The following is a 23,869-nucleotide window of genomic DNA, read 5'->3' as shown; positions in this document are numbered from 1 at the left end:
TTTCGATGAAGCACCAGTGAAGACAAGTGGCAGAGCCATGCACTTTTGCCGGGACAGACTTTTGGTGAAGCACCAGTGAAGACAAGTGGCAGAGCAATGCACTCTTCCCGGGACAGACTTTCGGTGAAGCACCAGTGAAGACAAGTGGCAGAGCAATGCACTCTTGCCGGGACAGACCCCAGAGCCCTGCTCTCTTGCTGGGACAGACTCTCGATGAAACACCAGTGAAGACAAGTGGCAGAGCAATGCACTCTTGCCGGGACAGACCCCAGAGCCCTGCACTCTTGCTGGGACAGGCTCTCGATGAAACACCAGTGAAGACAAGTGGCAGAGCAATGCACTCTTGCTGGGACAGACCCCAGAGCCCTGCACTCTTGCTGGGACAGACCCTCGATGAAACACCAGTGAAGACAAGTGCAGAGCAATGCACTCTTGCTGGGACAGACCCCAGAGCCCTGCACTCTTGCTGGGACAGACCCCAGAGCCCTGCATTCTTGCTGGGACAGACTCTCGATGAAACACCAGTGAAGACAAGTGGCAGAGCAATGCACTCTTGCTGGGACAGACCCCAGAGCCCTGCACTCTTGCTGGGACAGACCCCAGAGCCCTGCACTCTTGCTGGGACAGACTCTCGATGAAACACCAGTGAAGACAAGTGGCAGAGCCCTGACTCTTGCTGGGACAGACTCTTGATGAAACACCAGTGAAGACAAGTGGCAGAGCCCTGCACTCTTGCTGGGACAGACTCTCGATGAAACACCAGTGAAGACAAGTGGCAGAGCAATGCACTCTTGCCGGGACAGACTTTCGGTGAAGCACCAGTGAAGACATGTGGCAGAGCAATGCACTCTTGCCGGGACAGACTTTCGGTGAAGCACCAGTGAAGACAAGTGGCAGAGCAATGCACTCTTGCCAGGACAGACCCCAGAGCCCTGCTCTCTTGCTGGGACAGACTCTCAATGAAACACCAGTGAAGACAAGTGGCAGAGCAATGCACTCTTTCCGGGACAGACCCCAGAGCCCTGCACTCTTGCTGGGACAGACTCTCGATGAAACACCAGTGAATACAAGTGGCAGAGCAATGTACTCTTGCTGGGACAGACCCCAGAGCCCTGCTCTCTTGCTGGGACAGAACCCAGAGCCCTGCACTCTTGCTGGGACAGACCCTCGATGACACACCAGTGAAGACAAGTGCAGAGCAATGCACTCTTGCTGGGACAGACCCCAGAGCCCTGCACTCTTGCTGGGACAGACCCCAGAGACCTGCACTCTTGCTGGGACAGACTCTCGATGAAACACCAGTGAAGACAAGTGGCAGAGCAATGCACTCTTGCTGGGACAGACTCCAGAGCACTGCACTCTTGCTGGGACAGACCCCAGAGCCCTGCACTCTTGCTGGGACAGACTCTCGATGAAACACCAGTGAAGACAAGTGGCAGAGCAATGCACCCTTGCTGGGACAGACCCCAGAGCCCTGCACTCTTGCTGGGACATACTCTCGATGAAACACCAGTGAAGACAAGTGGCAAAGCCATGCACTCTTGCCAGCACAGACTTTTGGTGAAGCACCAGTGAAGACAAGTGGCAGAGCCATGCACTCTGGCCGGGTCAGACGTTTGATGAAACACCAGTGAAGACAAGTGGCAGAGCCATGCACTCTTGCCGGGACAGACTTTTGGTGAAGCACCAGTGAAGAAAAGTGGCAGAGCAATGCACTCTTGCCGGGACAGACTTTCGGTGAAGCACCAGTGAAGACAAGTGGCAGAGCAATGCACTCTTGCCGGGACAGACCCCAGAGCCCTGCTCTCTTGCTGGGACAGACTCTCGATGAAACACCAGTGAAGACAAGTGGCAGAGCAATGCACTCTTGCCGGGACAGACCCTGGAGCCCTGCACTCTTGCTGGGACAGACTCTCGATGAAACACCAGTGAAGACAAGTGGCAGAGCAATGCACTCTTGCCGGGACAGACCCCGGAGCCGTGCTCTCTTGCTGGGACAGACTCTCGATGAAACACCAGTGTAGACAAGTGGCAGAGCAATGCACTCTTGCCGGGACAGACCCCAGAGCCCTGCACTCTTGCTGGGACAGACTCTCGATGAAACACCAGTGAAGACAAGTGGCAGAGCAATGCACTCTTGCTGGGACAGACCCCAGAGCCCTGCACTCTTGCTGGGACAGACCCCAGAGCCCTGCACTCTTGCTGGGACAGACCCTCGATGAAACACCAGTGAAGACAAGTGCAGAGCCCTGCACTATTGCTGGGACAGACCCCAGAGCCCTGCACTCTTGCTGGGACAGACCCCAGAGCCCTGCACTCTTGCTGGGACAGACTCTCGATGAAACACCAGTGAAGACAAGTGGCAGAGCAATGCACTCTTGCTGGGACAGACCCCAGAGCCCTGCACTCTTGCTGGCAAAGACCCCAGAGCCCTGCACTCTTGCTGGGACAGACCCTCGTTCAAACACCAGTGAAGACAAGTGCAGAGCAATGCACTCTTGCTGGGACAGACCCCAGAGCCCTTCACTCTTGCTGGGACAGACCCCAGAGCCCTGCACTCTTGCTGGGACAGACTCCTGATGAAACACCAGTGAAGACAAGTGGCAGAGCAATACACCCTTGCTGGGACAGACCCCAGAGCCGTGCACTCTTGCTGGGACAGACCCCAGAGCACTGCACTCTTGCTGGGACAGACCCCAGAGCCCTGCACTCTTGCTGGGACAGATCTCGATGAAACACCAGTGAAGACAAGTGGCAGAGCAATGCACTCTTGCTGGGTCAGACCCCAGAGCCGTGCACTCTTGCTGGGACAGACCCTCGATGAAACAACAGTGAAGACAAGTGCATAGCAATGCACTCTTGCTGGGACAGACCCCAGAGCCCTTCACTCTTGCTGGGACAGACCCCAGAGCCCTGCACTCTTGCTGGGACAGACTCTCGATGAAACACCAGTGAAGACAAGTGGCAGAGCAATGCACTCTTGCTGGGACAGACCCCAGAGCAATGCACTCTTGCTGGGACAGATCCCAGAGCCCTGCACTCTTGCTGGGACAGACCCTCGATGAAACACCAGTGACGACAAGTGCAGAGCAATGCGCTCTTGCTGGGACAGACCCCAGAGCCCTGTACTCTGGCTGGGACAGACCCCAGAGCCCTGCACTCTTGCCGGGACAGACTCTCGATGAAACACCAGTGAAGACAAGTGGCAGAGCAATGCACTCTTGCTGGGACAGACCCCAGAGCCCTGCACTCTTGCTGGGACAGACTCTCGATGAAACACCAGTGAAGACACCTGGCAGAGCAATGCACTCTTGCCGGGACAGACCCCGGAGCCCTGCTCTCTTGCTGGGACAGACTCTCGATGAAACACCAGTGTAGACAAGTGGCAGAGCAATGCACTCTTGCCGGGACAGACCCCAGAGCCCTGCACTCTTGCTGGGACAGACTCTCGATGAAACACCAGTGAAGACAAGTGGCAGAGCAATGCACTCTTGCTGGGACAGACCCCAGAGCCCTGCACTCTTGCTGGGACAGACCCCAGAGCCCTGCACTCTTGCTGGGACAGACCCTCGATGAAACACCAGTGAAGACAAGTGCAGAGCCCTGCACTATTGCTGGGACAGACTCCAGAGCCCTGCACTCTTGCTGGGACAGACCCCAGAGCCCTGCACTCTTGCTGGGACAGACTCTCGATGAAACACCAGTGAAGACAAGTGGCAGAGCAATGCACTCTTGCTGGGACAGACCCCAGAGCCCTGCACTCTTGCTGGCAAAGACCCCAGAGCCCTGCACTCTTGCTGGGACAGACCCCAGAGCCCTGCACTCTTGCTGGGACAGACTCTCGATGAAATACCAGTGAAGACAAGTGGCAGAGCAATGCACTCTTGCTGGGACAGACCCCAGAGCCCTGCACTCTTGCTGGGACAGACCCCAGAGCACTGAACTCTTGCTGGGACAGACCCCAGAGCCCTGCACTCTTGCTGGGACAGACTCTCGATGAAACACCAGTGAAGACAAGTGACAGAGCCCTGCACTCTTGCTGGGACAGACCCCAGAGCCCTGCACTCTTGCTGGGACAGACCCCAGAGCCCTGCACTCTTGCTGGGACAGACCCCAGAGCCCTGCACTCTTGCTGAGACAGACTCTCGATGAAACACCAGTGAAGACAAGTGGCAGAGCCCTGCACTCTTGCTGGGACAGACCCCAGAGCCCTGCACTCTTGCTGGGACAGACTCTCGATGAAACACCAGTGAAGACAAGTGGCAGAGCCCTGCACTCTTGCTAGGACAGACCCCAGAGCCCTGCACTCTTCCTGGGACAGATCTCCATGAAACACCAGTGAAGACAAGTGGCAGAGCAATGCACTCTTGCTGGGACAGACCCCAGAGCCCTGCACTCTTGCTGGAACAGACCCTCGATGAAACACCAGTGAAGACAAGTGCAGAGCAATGCACTCTTGCTGGGACAGACCCCAGAGCCCTTCACTCTTGCTGGGACAGACCCCAGAGCCCTGCACTCTTGCTGGGACAGACTCTCGATGAAACACCCGTGAAGACAAGTGGCAGAGCAATGCACTCTTGCTGGGACAGACCCCAGAGCCCTGCACTCTTGCTGGGACAGACCCCAGAGCACTGCACTCTTGCTGGGACAGACCCCAGTGCCCTGCACTCTTGCTGGGACAGACTTTCAATGAAACACCAGTGAAGACAAGTGGCAGAGCAATGCACTCTTGCTGGGACAGACCCCAGAGCTCTGCACTCTTGCTGGGACATACTCTCGATGAAACACCCGTGAAGACAAGTGGCAAAGCCATGCACTCTTGCCAGCACAGACTTTTGGTGAAGCACCAGTAAAGACAAGTGGCAGAGCCATGCACTCTTGCCGGGACAGACTTTCGATGAAGCACCAGTGAAGACAAGTGGCAGAGCCATGCACTTTTGCCGGGACAGACTTTTGGTGAAGCACCAGTGAAGACAAGTGGCAGAGCAATGCACTCTTCCCGGAACAGACTTTCGGTGAAGCACCAGTGAAGACAAGTGGCAGAGCAATGCACTCTTGCCGGGACAGACCCCAGAGCCCTGCTCTCTTGCTGGGACAGACTCTCGATGAAACACCAGTGAAGACAAGTGGCAGAGCAATGCACTCTTGCCGGGACAGACCCCAGAGCCCTGCACTCTTGCTGGGACAGGCTCTCGATGAAACACCAGTGAAGACAAGTGGCAGAGCAATGCACTCTTGCTGGGACAGACCCCAGAGCCCTGCACTCTTGCTGGGACAGACCCTCGATGAAACACCAGTGAAGACAAGTGCAGAGCAATGCACTCTTGCTGGGACAGACCCCAGAGCCCTTGCACTCTTGCTGGGACAGACCCCAGAGCCCTGCATTCTTGCTGGGACAGACTCTCGATGAAACACCAGTGAAGACAAGTGGCAGAGCAATGCACTCTTGCTGGGACAGACCCCAGAGCCCTGCACTCTTGCTGGGACAGACCCCAGAGCCCTGCACTCTTGCTGGGACAGACTCTCGATGAAACACCAGTGAAGACAAGTGGCAGAGCCCTGCACTCTTGCTGGGACAGACTCTCGATGAAACACCAGTGAAGACAAGTGGCAGAGCCCTGCACTCTTGCTGGGACAGACTCTCGATGAAACACCAGTGAAGACAAGTGGCAGAGCAATGCACTCTTGCCGGGACAGACTTTCGGTGAAGCACCAGTGAAGACATGTGGCAGAGCAATGCACTCTTGCCGGGACAGACTTTCGGTGAAGCACCAGTGAAGACAAGTGGCAGAGCAATGCACTCTTGCCAGGACAGACCCCTTAGCCCTGCTCTCTTGCTGGGACAGACTCTCAATGAAACACCAGTGAAGACAAGTGGCAGAGCAATGCACTCTTTCCGGGACAGACCCCAGAGCCCTGCACTCTTGCTGGGACAGACTCTCGATGAAACACCAGTGAATACAAGTGGCAGAGCAATGTACTCTTGCTGGGACAGACCCCAGAGCCCTGCACTCTTGCTGGGACAGAACCCAGAGCCCTGCACTCTTGCTGGGACAGACCCTCGATGACACACCAGTGAAGACAAGTGCAGAGCAATGCACTCTTGCTGGGACAGACCCCAGAGCCCTGCACTCTTGCTGGGACAGACCCCAGAGACCTGCACTCTTGCTGGGACAGACTCTCGATGAAACACCAGTGAAGACAAGTGGCAGAGCAATGCACTCTTGCTGGGACAGACTCCAGAGCCCTGCACTCTTGCTGGGACAGACCCCAGAGCCCTGCACTCTTGCTGGGACAGACTCTCGATGAAACACCAGTGAAGACAAGTGGCAGAGCAATGCACCCTTGCTGGGACAGACCCCAGAGCCCTGCACTCTTGCTGGGACATACTCTCGATGAAACACCAGTGAAGACAAGTGGCAAAGCCATGCACTCTTGCCAGCACAGACTTTTGGTGAAGCACCAGTGAAGACAAGTGGCAGAGCCATGCACTCTTGCCGGGACAGACGTTTGATGAAACACCAGTGAAGACAAGTGGCAGAGCCATGCACTCTTGCCGGGACAGACTTTTGGTGAAGCACCAGTGAAGACAAGTGGCAGAGCAATGCACTCTTGCCGGGACAGACTTTCGGTGAAGCACCAGTGAAGACAAGTGGCAGAGCAATGCACTCTTGCCGGGACAGACCCCAGAGCCCTGCTCTCTTGCTGGGACAGACTCTCGATGAAACACCAGTGAAGACAAGTGGCAGAGCAATGCACTCTTGCCGGGACAGACCCTGGAGCCCTGCACTCTTGCTGGGACAGACTCTCGATGAAACACCAGTGAAGACAAGTGGCAGAGCAATGCACTCTTGCCGGGACAGACCCCGGAGCCGTGTTCTCTTGCTGGGATAGACTCTCGATGAAACACCAGTGTAGACAAGTGGCAGAGCAATGCACTCTTGCCGGGACAGACCCCAGAGCCCTGCACTCTTGCTGGGACAGACTCTCGATGAAACACCAGTGAAGACAAGTGGCAGAGCAATGCACTCTTGCTGGGACAGACCCCAGAGCCCTGCACTCTTGCTGGGACAGACCCCAGAGCCCTGCACTCTTGCTGGGACAGACCCTCGATGAAACACCAGTGAAGACAAGTGCAGAGCCCTGCACTATTGCTGGGACAGACCCCAGAGCCCTGCACTCTTGCTGGGACAGACCCCAGAGCCCTGCACTCTTGCTGGGACAGACTCTCGATGAAACACCAGTGAAGACAAGTGGCAGAGCAATGCACTCTTGCTGGGACAGACCCCAGAGCCCTGCACTCTTGCTGGCAAAGACCCCAGAGCCCTGCACTCTTGCTGGGACAGACCCTCGTTCAAACACCAGTGAAGACAAGTGCAGAGCAATGCACTCTTGCTGGGACAGACCCCAGAGCCCTTCACTCTTGCTGGGACAGACCCCAGAGCCCTGCACTCTTGCTGGGACAGACTCTTGATGAACCACCAGTGAAGACAAGTGGCAGAGCAATACACCCTTGCTGGGACAGACCCCAGAGCCGTGCACTCTTGCTGGGACAGACCCCAGAGCACTGCACTCTTGCTGGGACAGATCTCGATGAAACACCAGTGAAGACAAGTGGCAGAGCAATGCACTCTTGCTGGGTCAGACCCCAGAGCCGTGCACTCTTGCTGGGACAGACCCTCGATGAAACACCAGTGAAGACAAGTGCAGAGCAATGCACTCTTGCTGGGACAGACCCCAGAGCCCTTCACTCTTGCTGGGACAGACCCCAGAGCCCTGCACTCTTGCTGGGACAGACTCTCGATGAAACACCAGTGAAGACAAGTGGCAGAGCAATGCACTCTTGCTGGGACAGACCCCAGAGCAATGCACTCTTGCTGGGACAGATCCCAGAGCCCTGCACTCTTGCTGGGACAGACCCTCGATGAAACACCAGTGAAGACAAGTGCAGAGCAATGCGCTCTTGCTGGGACAGACCCCAGAGCCCTGTACTCTTGCTGGGACAGACCCCAGAGCCCTGCACTCTTGCTGGGACAGACTCTCGATGAAACACCAGTGAAGACAAGTGGCAGAGCAATGCACTCTTGCTGGGACAGACCCCAGAGCCCTGCACTCTTGCTGGGACAGACCCCAGAGCCCTGCACTCTTGCTGGGACAGACTCTCGATGAAACACCAGTGAAGACAAGTGGCAGAGCAATGCACTCTTGCTGGGACAGACCCCAGAGCCCTGCACTCTTGCTTGGACAGACCCCAGAGCCCTGCACTCTTGCTGGGACAGACTCTCGATGAAACACCAGTGAAGACAAGTGGCAGAGCCCTGCACTCTTGCTGGGAAAGACTCTCGATGAAACACCAGTGAAGACAAGTGGCAGAGCCCTGCACTCTTGCTGGGACAGACTCTCGATGAAACACCTGTGAAGACAAGTGGCAGAGCAATGCACTCTTGCCGGGACAGACTTTCGGTGAAGCTCCAGTGAAGACATGTGGCAGAGCAATGCACTCTTGCCGGGACAGACTTTCGGTGAAGCACCAGTGAAGACAAGTGGCAGAGCAATGCACTCTTGCCAGGACAGACCCCAGAGCCCTGCTCTCTTGCTGGGACAGACTCTCGATGAAACACCAGTGAAGACAAGTGGCAGAGCAATGCACTCTTTCCGGGACAGACCCCAGAGCCCTGCACTCTTGCTGGGACAGACTCTCGATGAAACACCAGTGAGTACAAGTGGCAGAGCAATGTACTCTTGCTGGGACAGACCCCAGAGCCCTGCACTCTTGCTGGGACAGAATGCAGAGCCCTGCACTCTTGCTGGGACAGACCCTCGATGAAACACCAGTGAAGACAAGTGCAGAGCAATGCACTCTTGCTGGGACAGACCCCAGAGCCCTGCACTCTTGCTGGGACAGACCCCAGAGCCCTGCACTCTTGCTGGGACAGACTCTCGATGAAACACCAGTGAAGACAAGTGGCAGAGCAATGCACTCTTGCTGGGACAGACCCCAGAGCCCTGCACTCTTGCTGGGACAGACCCCAGAGCCCTGCACTCTTGCTGGGACAGACTCTCGATGAAACACCAGTGAAGACAAGTGGCAGAGCAATGCACCCTTGCTGGGACAGACCCCAGAGCCCTGCACTCTTGCTGGGACATACTCTCGATGAAACACCAGTGAAGACAAGTGGCAAAGCCATGCACTCTTGCCAGCACAGACCTTTGGTGAAGCACCAGTGAAGACAAGTGGCAGAGCCATGCACTCTTGCCGGGACAGACTTTCGATGAAGCACCAGTGAAGACAAGTGGCAGAGCCATGCACTCTTGCCGGGACAGACTTTTGGTGAAGCACCAGTGAAGACAAGTGGCAGAGCAATGCACTCTTGCCGGGACAGACTTTCGGTGAAGCACCAGTGAAGACAAGTGGCAGAGCAATGCACTCTTGCCGGGACAGACCCCGGAGCCCTGCTCTCTTGCTGGGACAGACTCTCGATGAAACACCAGTGAAGACAAGTGGCAGAGCAATGCACTCTTGCCGGGACAGACCCCGGAGCCCTGCACTCTTGCTGGGACAGACTCTCGATGAAACACCAGTGAAGACAAGTGGCAGAGCAATGCACTCTTGCCGGGACAGACCCCGGAGCCCTGCTCTCTTGCTGGGACAGACTCTCGATGAAACACCCGTGAAGACAAGTGGCAGAGCAATGCACTCTTGCCGGGACAGACCCCAGAGCCCTGCACTCTTGCTGGGACAGACTCTCGATGAAACACCAGTGAAGACAAGTGGCAGAGCAATGCACTCTTGCTGGGACAGACCCCAGAGCCCTGCACTCTTGCTGGGACAGACCCCAGAGCCCTGCACTCTTGCTGGGACAGACCCTCGATGAAACACCAGTGAAGACAAGTGCAGAGCCCTGCACTCTTGCTGGGACAGACCCCAGAGCCCTGCACTCTTGCTGGGACAGACCCCAGAGCCCTGCACTCTTGCTGGGACAGACTCTCGATGAAACACCAGTGAAGACAAGTGGCAGAGCAATGCACTCTTGCTGGGACAGACCCCAGAGCCCTGCACTCTTGCTGGGAAAGACCCCAGAGCCCTGCACTCTTGCTGGGACAGACCCTCGATCAAACACCAGTGAAGACATGTGCAGAGCAATGCACTCTTGCTGGGACAGACCCCAGAGCCCTTCACTCTTGCTGGGACAGACCCCAGAGCCCTGCACTCTTGCTGGGACAGACTCTCGATGAAACACCAGTGAAGACAAGTGGCAGAGCAATGCACCCTTGCTGGGACAGACCCCAGAGCCATGCACTCTTGCTGGGACAGACCCCAGAGCACTGCACTCTTGCTGGGACAGACCCCAGAGCCCTGCACTCTTGCTGGGACAGATCTCGATGAAACACCAGTGAAGACAAGTGGCAGAGCAATGCACTCTTGCTGGGACAGACCCCAGAGCCCTGCACTCTTGCTGGGACAGACCCTCGATGAAACACCAGTGAAGACAAGTGCAGAGCAATGCACCCTTGCTGGGACAGACCCCAGAGCCCTTCACTCTTGCTGGGACAGACCCCAGAGCCCTGCACTCTTGCTGGGACAGACTCTCCATGAAACACCAGTGAAGACAAGTGGCAGAGCAATGCACTCTTGCTGGGACAGACCCCAGAGCCCTGCACTCTTGCTGGGACAGACCCCAGAGCACTGAACTCTTGCTGGGACAGACCCCAGAGCCCTGCACTCTTGCTGGGACAGACTCTCGATGAAACACCAGTGAAGACAAGTGGCAGAGCAATGCACTCTTGCTGGGACAGACCCCAGAGCCCTGCACTCTTGCTGGGACATACTCTCGATGAAACACCAGTGAAGACAAGTGACAAAGCCATGCACTCTTGCCAGCACAGACTTTTGGTGAAGCACCAGTAAAGACAAGTGGCAGAGCCATGCACTCTTGCCGGGACAGACTTTCGATGAAGCACCAGTGAAGACAAGTGGCAGAGCCATGCACTCTTGCCGGGACAGACTTTTGGTGAAGCACCAGTGAAGACAAGTGGCAGAGCAATGCACTCTTGCCGGGACAGACTTTCGGTGAAGCACCAGTGAAGACAAGTGGCAGAGCAATGCACTCTTGCCGGGACAGACCCCAGAGCCCTGCTCTCTTGCTGGGACAGACTCTCGATGAAACACCAGTGAAGACAAGTGGCAGAGCAATGCACTCTTGCCGGGACAGACCCCAGAGCCCTGCACTCTTGCTGGGACAGGCTCTCGATGAAACACCAGTGAAGACAAGTGGCAGAGCAATGCACTCTTGCTGGGACAGACCCCAGAGCCCTGCACTCTTGCTGGGACAGACCCCAGAGCCCTGCACTCCTGCTGGGACAGACCCTCGATGAAACACCAGTGAAGACAAGTGCAGAGCAAGGCACTCTTGCTGGGACAGACCCCAGAGCCCTGCACTCTTGCTGGGACAGACCCCAGAGCCCTGCACTCTTGCTGGGACAGACTCTCGATTAAACACCAGTGAAGACAAGTGGCAGAGCAATGCACTCTTGCTGGGACAGACCCCAGAGCCCTGCACTCTTGCTGGGACAGACCCCAGAGCCCTGCACTCTTGCTGGGACAGGCTCTCGATGAAACACCAGTGAAGACAAGTGGCAGAGCAATGCACTCTTGCTGGGACAGAACCCAGAGCCCTGCACTCTTGCTGGGACAGACCCCAGAGCCCTGCACTCTTGCTGGGACAGACCCCAGAGCCCTGCACTCTTGCTGGGACAGACTCTCGATGAAACACCAGTGAAGACAAGTGGCAGAGCAATGCACTCTTGCTGGGACAGACCCCAGAGCCCTGCACTCTTGCTGGGACAGACCCCAGAGCCCTGCACTCTTACTGGGACAGGCCCTCGATGAAACACCAGTGAAGACAAGTGGCAGAGCAATGCACTCTTTCTGGGACAGACCCCAGAGCCCTGCACTCTTGCTGGGACAGACCCCAGAGCCCTGCACTCTTGCTGGGACAGACCCTCGATGAAACACCAGTGAAGACAAGTGCAGAGCAATGCACTCTTGCTGGTACAGACCCCAGAGCCCTGCACTCTTGCTGGGACAGACCCCAGAGCCCTGCACTCTTGCTGGGACAGACTCTCGATGAAACACCAGTGAAGACAAGTGGCAGAGCAATGCACTCTTGCTGGGACAGACCCCAGAGCCCTGCACTCTTGCTGGGACAGACCCCAGAGCCCTGCACTCTTGCTGGGACAGACTCTCGATGAAACACCACTGAAGACAAGTGGCAGAGCAATGCACTCTTGCTGGGACAGACCCCAGAGCCCTGCACTCTTGCTGGGACAGACCCCAGAGCCCTGCACTCTTGCTGGGACAGACTCTCGATGAAACACCAGTGAAGACAAGTGGCAGAGCCCTGCACTCTTGCTGGGACAGACTCTCGATGAAACACCAGTGAAGACAAGTGGCAGAGCCCTGCACTCTTGCTGGGACAGACTCTCGATGAAACACCAGTGAAGACAAGTGGCAGAGCAATGCACTCTTGCCGGGACAGACTTTCGGTGAAGCACCAGTGAAGACAAGTGGCAGAGCAATGCACTCTTGCCAGGACAGACCCCAGAGCCCAGCACTCTTGCTGGGACAGACTCTCGATTAAACACCAGTGAAGACAAGTGGCAGAGCAATGCACTCTTGCTGGGACAGACCCCAGAGCCCTGCACTCTTGCTGGGACAGACCCCAGAGCCCTGCTCTCTTGCTGGGACAGACTCTCGATGAAACACCCGTGAAGACAAGTGGCAGAGCAATGCACTCTTGCCGGGACAGACCCCAGAGCCCTGCTCTCTTGCTGGGACAGACTCTCGATGAAACACCCGTGAAGACAAGTGGCAGAGCAATGCACTCTTGCCGGGACAGACCCCAGAGCCCTGCTCTCTTGCTGGGACAGACTCTCGATGAAACACCAGTGAAGACAAGTGGCAGAGCAATGCACTCTTTCCGGGACAGACCCCAGAGCCCTGCACTCTTGCTGGGACAGACTCTCGATGAAACACCAGTGAATACAAGTGGCAGAGCAATGTACTCTTGCTGGGACAGACCCCAGAGCCCTGCACTCTTGCTGGGACAGAACCCAGAGCCCTGCACTCTTGCTGGGACACACCCTCGATGAAACACCAGTGAAGACAAGTGCAGAGCAATGCACTCTTGCTGGGACAGACCCCAGAGCCCTGCACTCTTGCTGGGACAGACTCTCGATGAAACACCAGTGAAGACAAGTGGCAGAGCAATGCACTCTTGCTGGGACAGACCCCAGAGCCCTGCACTCTTGCTGGGACAGATCCCAGAGCCCTGCACTCTTGCTGGGACAGACCCCAGAGCCCTGCACTCTTGCTGGGACAGACTCTCGATGAAACACCAGTGAAGACAAGTGGCAGAGCAATGCACCCTTGCTGGGACAGACCCCAGAGCCCTGCACTCTTGCTGGGACATACTCTCGATGAAACACCAGTGAAGACAAGTGGCAAAGCCATGCACTCTTGCCAGCACAGACTTTTGGTGAAGCACCAGTGAAGACAAGTGGCAGAGCCATGAACTCTTGCCGGGACAGACTTTTGATGAAGCACCAGTGAAGACAAGTGGCAAAGCCATGCACTCTTGCCGGGACAGACTTTTGGTGAAGCACCAGTGAAGACAAGTGGCAGAGCAATGCACTCTTGCCGGGACAGACTTTCAGTGAAGCACCAGTGAAGACAATTGGCAGAGCAATGCACTCTTGCCGGGACAGACCCCAGAGCCCTGCTCTCTTGCTGGGACAGACTCTCGATGAAACACCAGTGAAGACAAGTGGCAGAGCAATGCACTCTTGCCGGGACAGACCCCAGAGCCCTGCACTCTTGCTGGGACAGACTCTCGATGAAACACCAGTGAAGACAAGTGGCAGAGCAATGCACTCTTGCTGGGACAGACCCCAGAGCCCTGCACTCTTGCTGGGACAGACCCCAGAGCCCTGCACTCTTGCTGGGACAGACCCTCGATGAAACACCAGTGAAGACAAGTGCAGAGCAATGCACTCTTGCTGGGACAGACCCCAGAGCCCTGCACTCTTGCTGGGACAGACTCTCGATGAAACACCAGTGAAGACAAGTGGCAGAGCAATGCACTCTTGCTGGGACAGACCCCATAGCCCTGCACTCTTGCTGGGACAGACCCCAGAGCCCTGCACTCTTGCTGGGACAGACTCTCGATGAGACACCAGTGAAGACAAGTGGCAGAGCAATGCACTCTTGCTGGGACAGACCCCAGAGCCCTGCACTCTTGCTGGGACAGACCCCAGAGCCCTGCACTCTTGCTGGGACAGACTCTCGATGAAACACCAGTGAAGGCAAGTGGCAGAGCCCTGCACTCTTGCTGGGACAGACTCTCGATGAAACACCAGTGAAGACAAGTGGCAGAGCAATGCACTCTTGCCGGGACAGACTTTCGGTGAAGCACCAGTGAAGACAAGTGGCAGAGCAATGCACTCTTGCCGGGACAGACTTTCGGTGAAGCACCAGTGAAGACAAGTGGCAGAGCAGTGCACTCTTGCCGGGACAGACCCCAGAGCCCTGCTCTCTTGCTGGGACAGACTTTCGATGAAACACCAGTGAAGACAAGTGGCAGAGCAATGCACTCTTGCCGGGACAGACCCCAGAGCCCTGCACTCTTGCTGGGACAGACTCTCGATGAAACACCAGTGAAGACAAGTGGCAGAGCCCTGCACTCTTGCTGGGACAGACCCCAGAGCCCTGCACTCTTGCTGGGACAGACCCCAGAGCCCTGCACTCTTGCTGGGACAGACCCTCGATGAAACACCAGTGAAGACAAGTGCAGAGCAATGCACTCTTGCTGGGACAGACCCCAGAGCCCTGCACTCTTGCTGGGACATACTCTCCATGAAACACCAGTGAAGACAAGTGGCGGAGCGTACCACCATAACACAGCATCTGCCTTTCAAACGGAGGAGGGTATCAGTCTGTCCTTCAGTATTCAGCTTGCACTGCAGGAATAAGTATGTTCTCTCAGACTGCTGCTACAGAGCAGTGGCAAACGTTGCCTACCTGCTCTGTGTGATTATCTTCTGTGAAGTTAGGTAACTGAATGTGGTGTCAACTTACCATTCAGAAGGATACATTTTAAATATTTGTGTTGTTCGAAGGGTTGTGTATTTTAGAATGGTATGTTTTGCCAACAATGTATGTTTTCTATTTTCCTGTGATGTCAGCATTATTTTGGAAACTTGAAAAATCCTACATCTTTTTGGTCACAGAATGTTGGCAAGCATGCATCAATGTTGTCGACTGGATTAGGCCTGGATTCAGGGAAGCGTTTTATAATGGCGCAATCCCATAGGAAAACGTTCCATGAATCAACCGTTTCGCATTTAATGCGTTATATATGAATGTCATTATCTATATTCTGCATGCATTTCAAAGGTCGTTTTGACCTATTGGGTGAGCATACAGCGTATGGGGTGTCTATCTGGATGATCGATTGATATGTAATTTTGGCAATCCCTCCAATAAACGAATGCGAAAATCCAGAGGCCAAAAACACGAAATTAAAAAAAATCGAATGAATGCAAGATTTTTGCACTTTAAAAAAAAACAAATAGAGGGGGTAGAGTAAGGATATATATAAAGCTTGGGGGATGATGGGAGGCTGTGCCCACCCACCCGCATTGAAAAAAAAAGCAAAAAAAATGTGGGAGTGGGGAGTTCGAATTTTATTAATATTGTGTTTTGGGCCTCTGGGTTTCTTTTTAGTTATGTCAGCATAGACCCTGTAATTTCGAGTGTCCTTGGACCAGGGGCATATTCTCTGTAGTGCTCCATACTTTCTTTCAAATTTCTGGAACTTTTTTGAAGAGTGGTGCCCACCCTTGCATCTGTCTATAATACAACAATGGCTACCACAGGTGAATTGGGCTACTGTTATTTTAAAGGTGTGCTCAAAATCAAAAAAACAAAATAAAATAAAATAACGCAATTAAAAAAAATAAAACAACTATTCCTGTAACAGCACCTCGATGCCTGCGGGCTGTGTGAGTGCTTTAAAATGTAAATAAATAAACCCTGTTGTAGCAAAACTAAATCACAGCTGCCACCAGCCTCTGCACAACAAACTTTCCGGGTGATAGTATCACACTGTGACCAAAAAGGGGCAGTTAAAACGTGCAACGGTCTAGGTAGCCATATGGGATACTACTGCCAGCAAATTAGAACAAGCATTGGCAATGCCAACAGTTTGGTCTTTTGTGCACATCTGGTCAAATGCACTTGCCAGGCACTGCCATCGTGGTATTAACTGCCCATTGATGGTAGCATCTGCAAAATGCTATGAGTACCTGGAAAAATCCCTAATACTTCTTCAAAAGCCAAAATGGTTGGCTTTGCCAATGTTTGTTTTTAACAGGACTTCAGTTAAGGACATGCATGGTGCTTATAAATCGAGTGGCTGAAGGAAGACCTCGTTAAGACATTTTCATTAAACCAATCATTAACTCTCAGAAGACTGCTTTGAAAGAACACTGGCAGGCAATGTGTTTGAGTGCAATGTTTGATAGTAAGGCTTGATTATAGTAAGCTCAAAGAATTTTCATGAGGAGCGGGGAGGGGCAAGAATTGGGTGTGAAAGGCCATAGGGATTAGCATGGTCATGGACAGGAAAATTGTGGGCAAATTGCCAAACAACAACTACAAGCTGCGTGTCCCTCCTCATTTGCCATTTCTCACTAGCTGTACTCTAATGCAATAGATTCGGCTTATAGGTGGCGCAAGCAGCACCAAATAGCCAAAACTAAAAAGGGTTGCAGTGACAGGGGGACTACAGTAGAAGTCCCTTTAGTTGCAAAACATAAGTAAAATAACAATGGAATCAAGCAAAATGTTTAGGGTATGTACTAAGTTAGGGAGCAGGAACCCCAAAAATGTAATTCTGCTCCCCTAGTGGTTTTCTGAGAAATTAGTGCTGGTGAATAGGAAACTGCGTTGAATAGGCGAATGTGTGATGACAGAAGAGGGCAGAGCAGGGGCAGACAGGCAGTGAGGCGTTGAATTCTAAGATAAGTGCATGGCCACAGAGGCGTGTAGTAGGCCAATTCCCGCATGGACAGACAAGGCTTACAGACGTATCATGCCTTCCTTCTCCACGGCTCTCTGATTTCCATCTGAATCACGACATTTTACTTCCAGTTGTAGTCCCATAGCCACCATTATTTTATGTTTATCAAAATCTTTCCTATGTTGCTGTGGAAGACGCTCTGAACCTACACCAACAGGCATCCAGAGTTCAGTCTACTTTCAATGGTAGTGTGGCTCTGCCCTCTGGACTTGGTTGAAAGGCAGTGGACCCACCAAACACAGGAAGTCTTTACGTCGCCATAATCTAAAGGGCCGCGGCTAATATCTTGGCGATATGTCTGGTATAATGATACCTGCGCGTTCATTACCTTTCCTTCACACAAATCCTCCACGTCCACCCACACAGAGTTGGACACAATTTCGGCTCCCGCGTAGTAGTAGGCGACGAGCCTGAAAGAAGGGACCATGCTACCGGTGACTGGAAACTGGATATTGGTGAGCGTTTCCTTGGACGCACGCCGATACAAAAGTATCTGGCCTTTGTTCAAAACCTGTGGAGGGACAAGGGGGGAAAAAGGGACAGAGTTAATTCACCAGAAGACAGACAGAAGTACACAAAGGAGTAGAACAGAAATGGAGCAAATAGGAAAAGTACGGCAAGGCTGCAGGAAGACGGTAGACGGAAGAAAGATGATGAAGTAGAGGAAAAGAGAAAGAGAACAGGTTAGGTGCAATGTGAGAAAAAAGAGAGATGAGGCTAATTGAGAGATACAGCAAGAGCTGGAGAAGGGACAGGAACATATTAGAAAATGCGACAAAGGAATGACTGGCAAAGAGAAAACAGAGAGGCATGGAATGGGAGGGTAGAAAGGAAATGTTGAGAGGCAAGAGAAAATAAAAAGTGAAAAAATACGAAAACGTAACAAGCAAAATAAACAGAAAGAATAAAACTTAGTAAACACCAAGAACAAGGAAAGATGGTGGTTGGCCTGCTTGGTTTTTGTAACCCATTCTTGGTGGAGTTAATGCTATAGTGTGTCCATCACCGTTACAAGATGGCTGAAATATTCAACAAACACAACTTACTTCTAAAGTACATTTCTAAAATGGCCAACATGTTTGAGAAGGAAACCACTTTGTAAGCCATCTTGTTGAATCAGAAAGGAAGGTTTAGTCAAAGCAGGTGTAGAGTAGCCTTCCTGGCTACTTCTGAATGCTCAGATAATTGTTGATAGCCATCTAGTATAGAGATCAGAATTGGTTTGTTTGTGGCCTACCGCTGAAAGCTGTAGAGGTCTACTTGTACCTGCCTTTGCATGTGATATGGTGCTCTGGGGCCAAATTGTGCTACCACACTGTCCGTCTCGTCAATATGCAAGAATATGAAATGTATTTTCTCAATGTGTCCAAATCCACACTATTTACTAACATGGATTGGGATAATGTGTGGGTTGGAATGTGCTCAACTGTCTGTCTACCTTATCTGGGGAGATGGGAATGCTTGTGTGTTCCAAGGCCCCGTAGGTGGCGTTCGTGCTCATGCGCTCTTTGTGCATCTCTACTAAACTTGTTCTGAGTGCCTCAAAGCGATTACGAAAAGATGGTGTCCTCCGTCACAATTGTTACATAAGCCTGTACTGAGGAGCGGGGCTTCACTGACGGGCCCATAGATCAGTGCGCACCCTCTAGTACTTGTTAGGCAAGATAGCTGCACCATGTGAGGACTGGGGGTGCAGGACTCACTTACTCCACACGACTCAATAATGATAGTTAGTTTGGCAAAGGGAAGTCCATTTTATGACAAGTACATCAAACAGAGAAACAAATGGAAATCAGCAGCATTGCGATCACCTGTCTCGCTCCAACTTCCTCGAGCTTCAGTTGAAAAGCAGTTCTTATAGGCAATATTCATCATCATTGACGTCTAATTCTACAAAACTTGACATGCAATATAATTGGTTAGGAAAGGTAACTTAAGTATAGGTGCTATATCTGTATATGATAATAGAGCATGCGGATTGGATAATTCTTATCGGGTGGGTGTCTACGCACATCCCACTTCATCACACGTGATTGACATCACTACAAGTACGACATCCCGACATCCTATTGGTTCTACTATCTATAGGACTCCAGATAACTTGGTCCATTGTAATTGGGCAGGTTACACCCCTAGACATAAATCCCCATTTTAATTAGCAGCATGGAAACCCATGTGCCTGGTGTCCCAAGTTTCACCCTGCCTCCCTTCCATCAATCAGTATCTTAGGGCTATGTGTCAATTAGTTGGCTGGGTATGGCCTCGAAACTGTAGCCTCTTATCAAGAAAAGTTATGGCATCCTCGGGTCCTGGATGACATCAGGCGGTGGTACCTCTTCGCGCCTGGCTGGTCACGTGTCTGTTCACCATGAATCTGCTTCGGTTTCCAGCTTTTAGTGTATTTAATTCTGTTTCGGCCTCGCCACCTGCATGGGCCCCCCTTATCTTGACCTTCATGGGGCAGGCTGGTATGCTCTGAAGTTGAGTCTTGTTAGCTGACACTCTCCTCCCTTTCTCTGGTTGACCTCGATTTCCCTGGCATGGGCCGCTCTTGTTGAGTTTCGATTCTGCTCCGTCTCTTGACTCTGCCTGGGTTCTGAAACTCGGCCTGTCAGACCCCTGGCAACCTGGGTACATTTCTGCTTTTACAAAATGGAGTTGCACTAGTATAATGTGCCTTATTGAGGTAGATATATGGCTGGCGCTTGCCGCTCTAATAGCAGTATCGATATCTTTAGCTTCTTGCGTTCCAGGCCTATTTACACACGTTTAACTGGTTGGTTGCTTCCATCTTGTCTCATAGCAACGTTTCCTCACGTTTTTACATCGTCTTTTTCCTGCATCCATTACATCTATTTTCACAACTGCTCACACTGGCGTGCTATCTTCGATAACCATTTTGTTCATTCACGAGTCCATTCAGGCCCTTGTCATTTCCACTGGCCTTCCATTAGGGCTCTTTGGGTCTCTTCATGGACTGCCTGTAGGTAATCTTCGTTTCGTCTCAGTGGCTGGTACAGCTGTCTGATGGGGTACTGTGCTGCCCAGGGTTGTCTGGTTATGGGCGCTTCGACAGGTATGGATCTTCTGATGTATATTGGGCAGAGTCCCAGTGCAGCTCTTTGATGATTCATTTGCTCCTCATATATCACATACCTTGGCGAGTACGCTCCTGGTACCTTAAAATGATGAGATGGGGTGCAGGCCATGTCTGGGACCTCCTCTACACACCCCCCTCTGGTCGGTTCATCGACCACTTCTGCTATCTCTTTTGCCCTTATTTCCTTTGATTCTTCAGTATCATGTTAATCGTCTTCAGGGTTTGTACATGATGGTGTGAATGTGTGAGCCTTCGGAGTCCATATTTTTATTACTCCTTTCAAACTCCCTGCTGTTTTCACATGTTCATCTTTGTTCCATGTCATTAGCTGACATTGTCCATTTGGACTGCAGTAGATCCATTTTCCTTCATATCATCTTCGTTTCTTAGGATATGTGAAGTTTGCTCCTTCTGGTGCAAATTTGCTGGCTTTCACAAAGTCTCTTATTTCTTCATCAGTCAGGTCTCTGGGCTTCCACTCTGGTTCGACATCCACCATTATTTTCATCCCTACGGTTTTCTTCGCAGGTTTCTGGCACTGTGCAATGATTATCTTGATAACACAGGATCCTAGCAATACCATTGCTAGTAGGGCTCCCAGACTCTTGAATATATCTGCCATCCATTGTGGGACCCACGAGAATAGGTTTCCAAACCAGCTGTCATCGTCCACTTCATCACTTTCATCGATCATCTGGTTTTTCAAGTTTGTCAACATACTTATGGCTTCTGTTAAGGTTCAGTTTTCTTCATCGTGTGATGGTACAAATGTGCAACATGATTCTCGAATTTTTGCACAAACACCTTGATCCATTGCTGTGATCATGTCAAGCACATATCTGTTTTGGAGGGTCATCAGTCTGACTGCTCTCAGCTCTTCTTTGATCGCGTTAAATCCTTTTATAGTGTTATTGATGGTCTGCAATAACTCCCATCTGGTTATTTGCAACCATTTAGCATTCACCCCAATTTGGATGTGTGCCAAGAGCATTGTGGTGAATACTGTTGAGGTGAGGCTGAACAGCCTGTGTTCGTATGGGATTGCATGGAATGCCTCTTCGTATTTGGTAGAAAAATTATTTTCTCTCTTCATTCTGGATACCAATTCGACAGATCTCCTTCTTCTTAGATGAGCATCTGCTTTCAGTAAACTGTCCAACTTCAGATCATTCTTAGGGATCACAAGCGCAGGAACGTGGACGTTCACCAGTGTGCATATGCCTCCCCAGTTTTTCGGCAGCCTTATGTATGCCTTGGATCCACATGCCCAGTAATGGTCCATAATAACTGCGGTTCCTTGTGTCATTCCTGGGGCTTCAAAGATTTGTCCGCAGTTTACATTCTCTCCCATCTTCCTCGTGCCATTACTTCTGAAGCATAGCTTTGGTCTTTCCAGTGGTACTATCTGCAGGGGTTCTCCCCTGTCTTCGACCCATGTTTGCAGCTTTACCAGTTTAGGCCAAAGAGGTTTGCATAATTTCTGCGAATTCTCTATTGCTTCTCGGCAGGCTCCAAAGACCATCCAATCTCGGCAGATTACTACTCCTTCTTCCCATCCATCTGGGGAAACCACTGTTCCCCAAATCTACATTTGGCCTCTGTTCTTCCAGATTTGAGCTTCGTCTGCAGCTTTTACTTGAACGTTCAGTCTTGGGTTTATTTCCCATTTTATCCCTGATCCTTTGACGCCAGGGTTCTCGTATCTGATCACGTGATTCCTTGTGTGCGTCCTGTTTCTTGTTTTAATGTCCTGGACGTAGCGTCTTTGTCTGGGTAGTCCTTTTCGTTGGCCCATATCAACGAGGCGTCTCTTCCCATAAATTGTCCTCTGGTGTTGCACATTGCTGCATGTGACATGCAGTGTGCTGTGGGTACATCAATTTCTACAGCCATGAAGATCTTCGATTTTCCCATACTGTATGGTAGGAGTGCACAGACGAAGCATTCTCCTTCTGACTGCTTTCGTCCTACTTCCTTCATGTGTTGGTACCATATGTTACTTCCGAGATGGGCTGTGCTGTCCAGGTAATCGTTGAGCTCATTGTTATCTTCATATGGGCTTCTCTTGATTCTCAGCGTTCTTCTGTAGTTTGCTATCACTATGTGATCTTTTCCACTCAGCATCTTGGTGGAGCAGGGTCCTTTGGCTGCATTGCTGTGGTAGGAAAAGTTTTTTCGTTTCTCTTCCTTTCCTCTTGTAGTTTTTCATCGAGGTTCTCTGGTCGCCATTGACTCACCAACTCCTCAACGTGTGGCTGTGTCGTAGATCTGGTGCTTGTTAGCAGTGTTCGAGCTGGCGTGCTTGTCGTTATAGTCTCTGCAGTTCTATTTTTCAGCTCCTCGTCACGTTTCTTAGCTCTGTCTATGAATGGGAACAAATAATCTATCAGCGTTTGTATTTTCTCTGTGAGTTCCTTTGTGGCTACTTCTGTTCTTTCGAGGGATTTTGCTATGCCTTCTTGGGTTTCTCACTTGACTTCTCTTGGTTACTTCCACTGTTTTCTGGAACTGATAGTTCGGCAGGCTGTTTCCCCTTCTCTGCAGCCTTTGCTGGAGACCCTGTAGCCATTGACACTTGCCCTTATCTGTGTGCATCCTGTGTGTGGGTGCGTGCAGTGGTCAGTGCTGCGTTTTCATTAATTCCATGCTGACCCTGCCTCCAGCTTTTCTCTTCATTTGTTACCTCAAATGTGTCTAAATCACTGCTAATTACATTTAATTTTAGTTTGTTAATTTTACCATCAGGTTTTCTTGAGACTGGATTGACTGGGTGCTTTCGTAGGCCCCAGATGTTCATTATCTGGTGGGTGCACTGAGATTGGGACACTTTGTGCACCAATAAAGAACGCAGTTCTGATTGTTAATGACAGAAAAACAATAATAATAACTATACATATGCACATTATCGTTCGGAAGGAAAATTTGCAGCATTTTCTTCCAGTGAAGTGGGGGCGCCCTTCTGCTGGGGGTAAATCTAAGTTACTGTTCTGGGCCCCCATATCGAACAAGTTCAAGTCAGTTATTTGTTCCTTCTCTTGCTCTGATCTTGTAGCTTCAAGAGTTCATTACTACTAAAGTGACGAGTGCTATTCAAGCGTCCCCCCTCTTGTAGGCGCTGTCAGTAGTCTCTGGGTATACAGTACATTTCCTGTGCTAGACTATGGAAAAGGGTTAGGCTAGCAACTTTGGTATATCACATTCGTAATGCATATCTATAGTAGGTGAGGTCCCAATGCCCTCCTCGAATTTGCTTTGGTCCTGAGGACATGCTGGAATCTGTTCAATGCAAAGGAGTGAAAAGATGGAACTGCTAAAAATGAACACAAAAATAAAATGTTAAAATAAAAATAAAAATAAAAGTGAACATGAAAAATAAAAAATAGAAAATAAAAAATAAAAATAAGGAAAAGTAGAGGAAAAATACAACAAAAAATAGGATGGTGTAGTTCTTGTCTTCACTCTCCTCGATCTGTCCTGTGGCTGAAAATTGAAGAACTGTGTCTCTGTCCTCGGTTTGTTCCACGGTCGGAAAGTCTTACTGGAATCTCCTAAGGTATTCTCGCTGGCAATTAGATAGCTCCACCTGGAGCATTTTGCCGTGGAGGAGTGTGCCCATGTGTGGGGCGTT

At 51.6% G+C, this 23,869-nt stretch overlaps 1 protein-coding gene across 1 annotated transcript in view; it reads right to left on the bottom strand.

Annotated features, from left to right (window-relative positions):
• LOC138521816 (complement C4-B-like) overlaps positions 1 to 23,869 on the bottom strand; it is a 528,615-nt gene that overhangs the window by 273,401 nt on the left and 231,345 nt on the right. The window contains exon 13 of the mRNA XM_069634932.1: positions 17,470 to 17,652. Coding sequence (XP_069491033.1) covers positions 17,470 to 17,652 — 183 coding nt within the window. The remainder of the gene's footprint in view (positions 1 to 17,469; positions 17,653 to 23,869) is intronic.

Source organism: Ambystoma mexicanum, chromosome 13 (genome assembly GCF_040938575.1).
Source record: "Ambystoma mexicanum isolate Mex_15411 chromosome 13, UKY_AmexF1_1, whole genome shotgun sequence".
Lineage (NCBI taxonomy): Eukaryota > Metazoa > Chordata > Amphibia > Caudata > Ambystomatidae > Ambystoma > Ambystoma mexicanum.
This window is presented reverse-complemented; position numbering and strand designations above follow the sequence as displayed.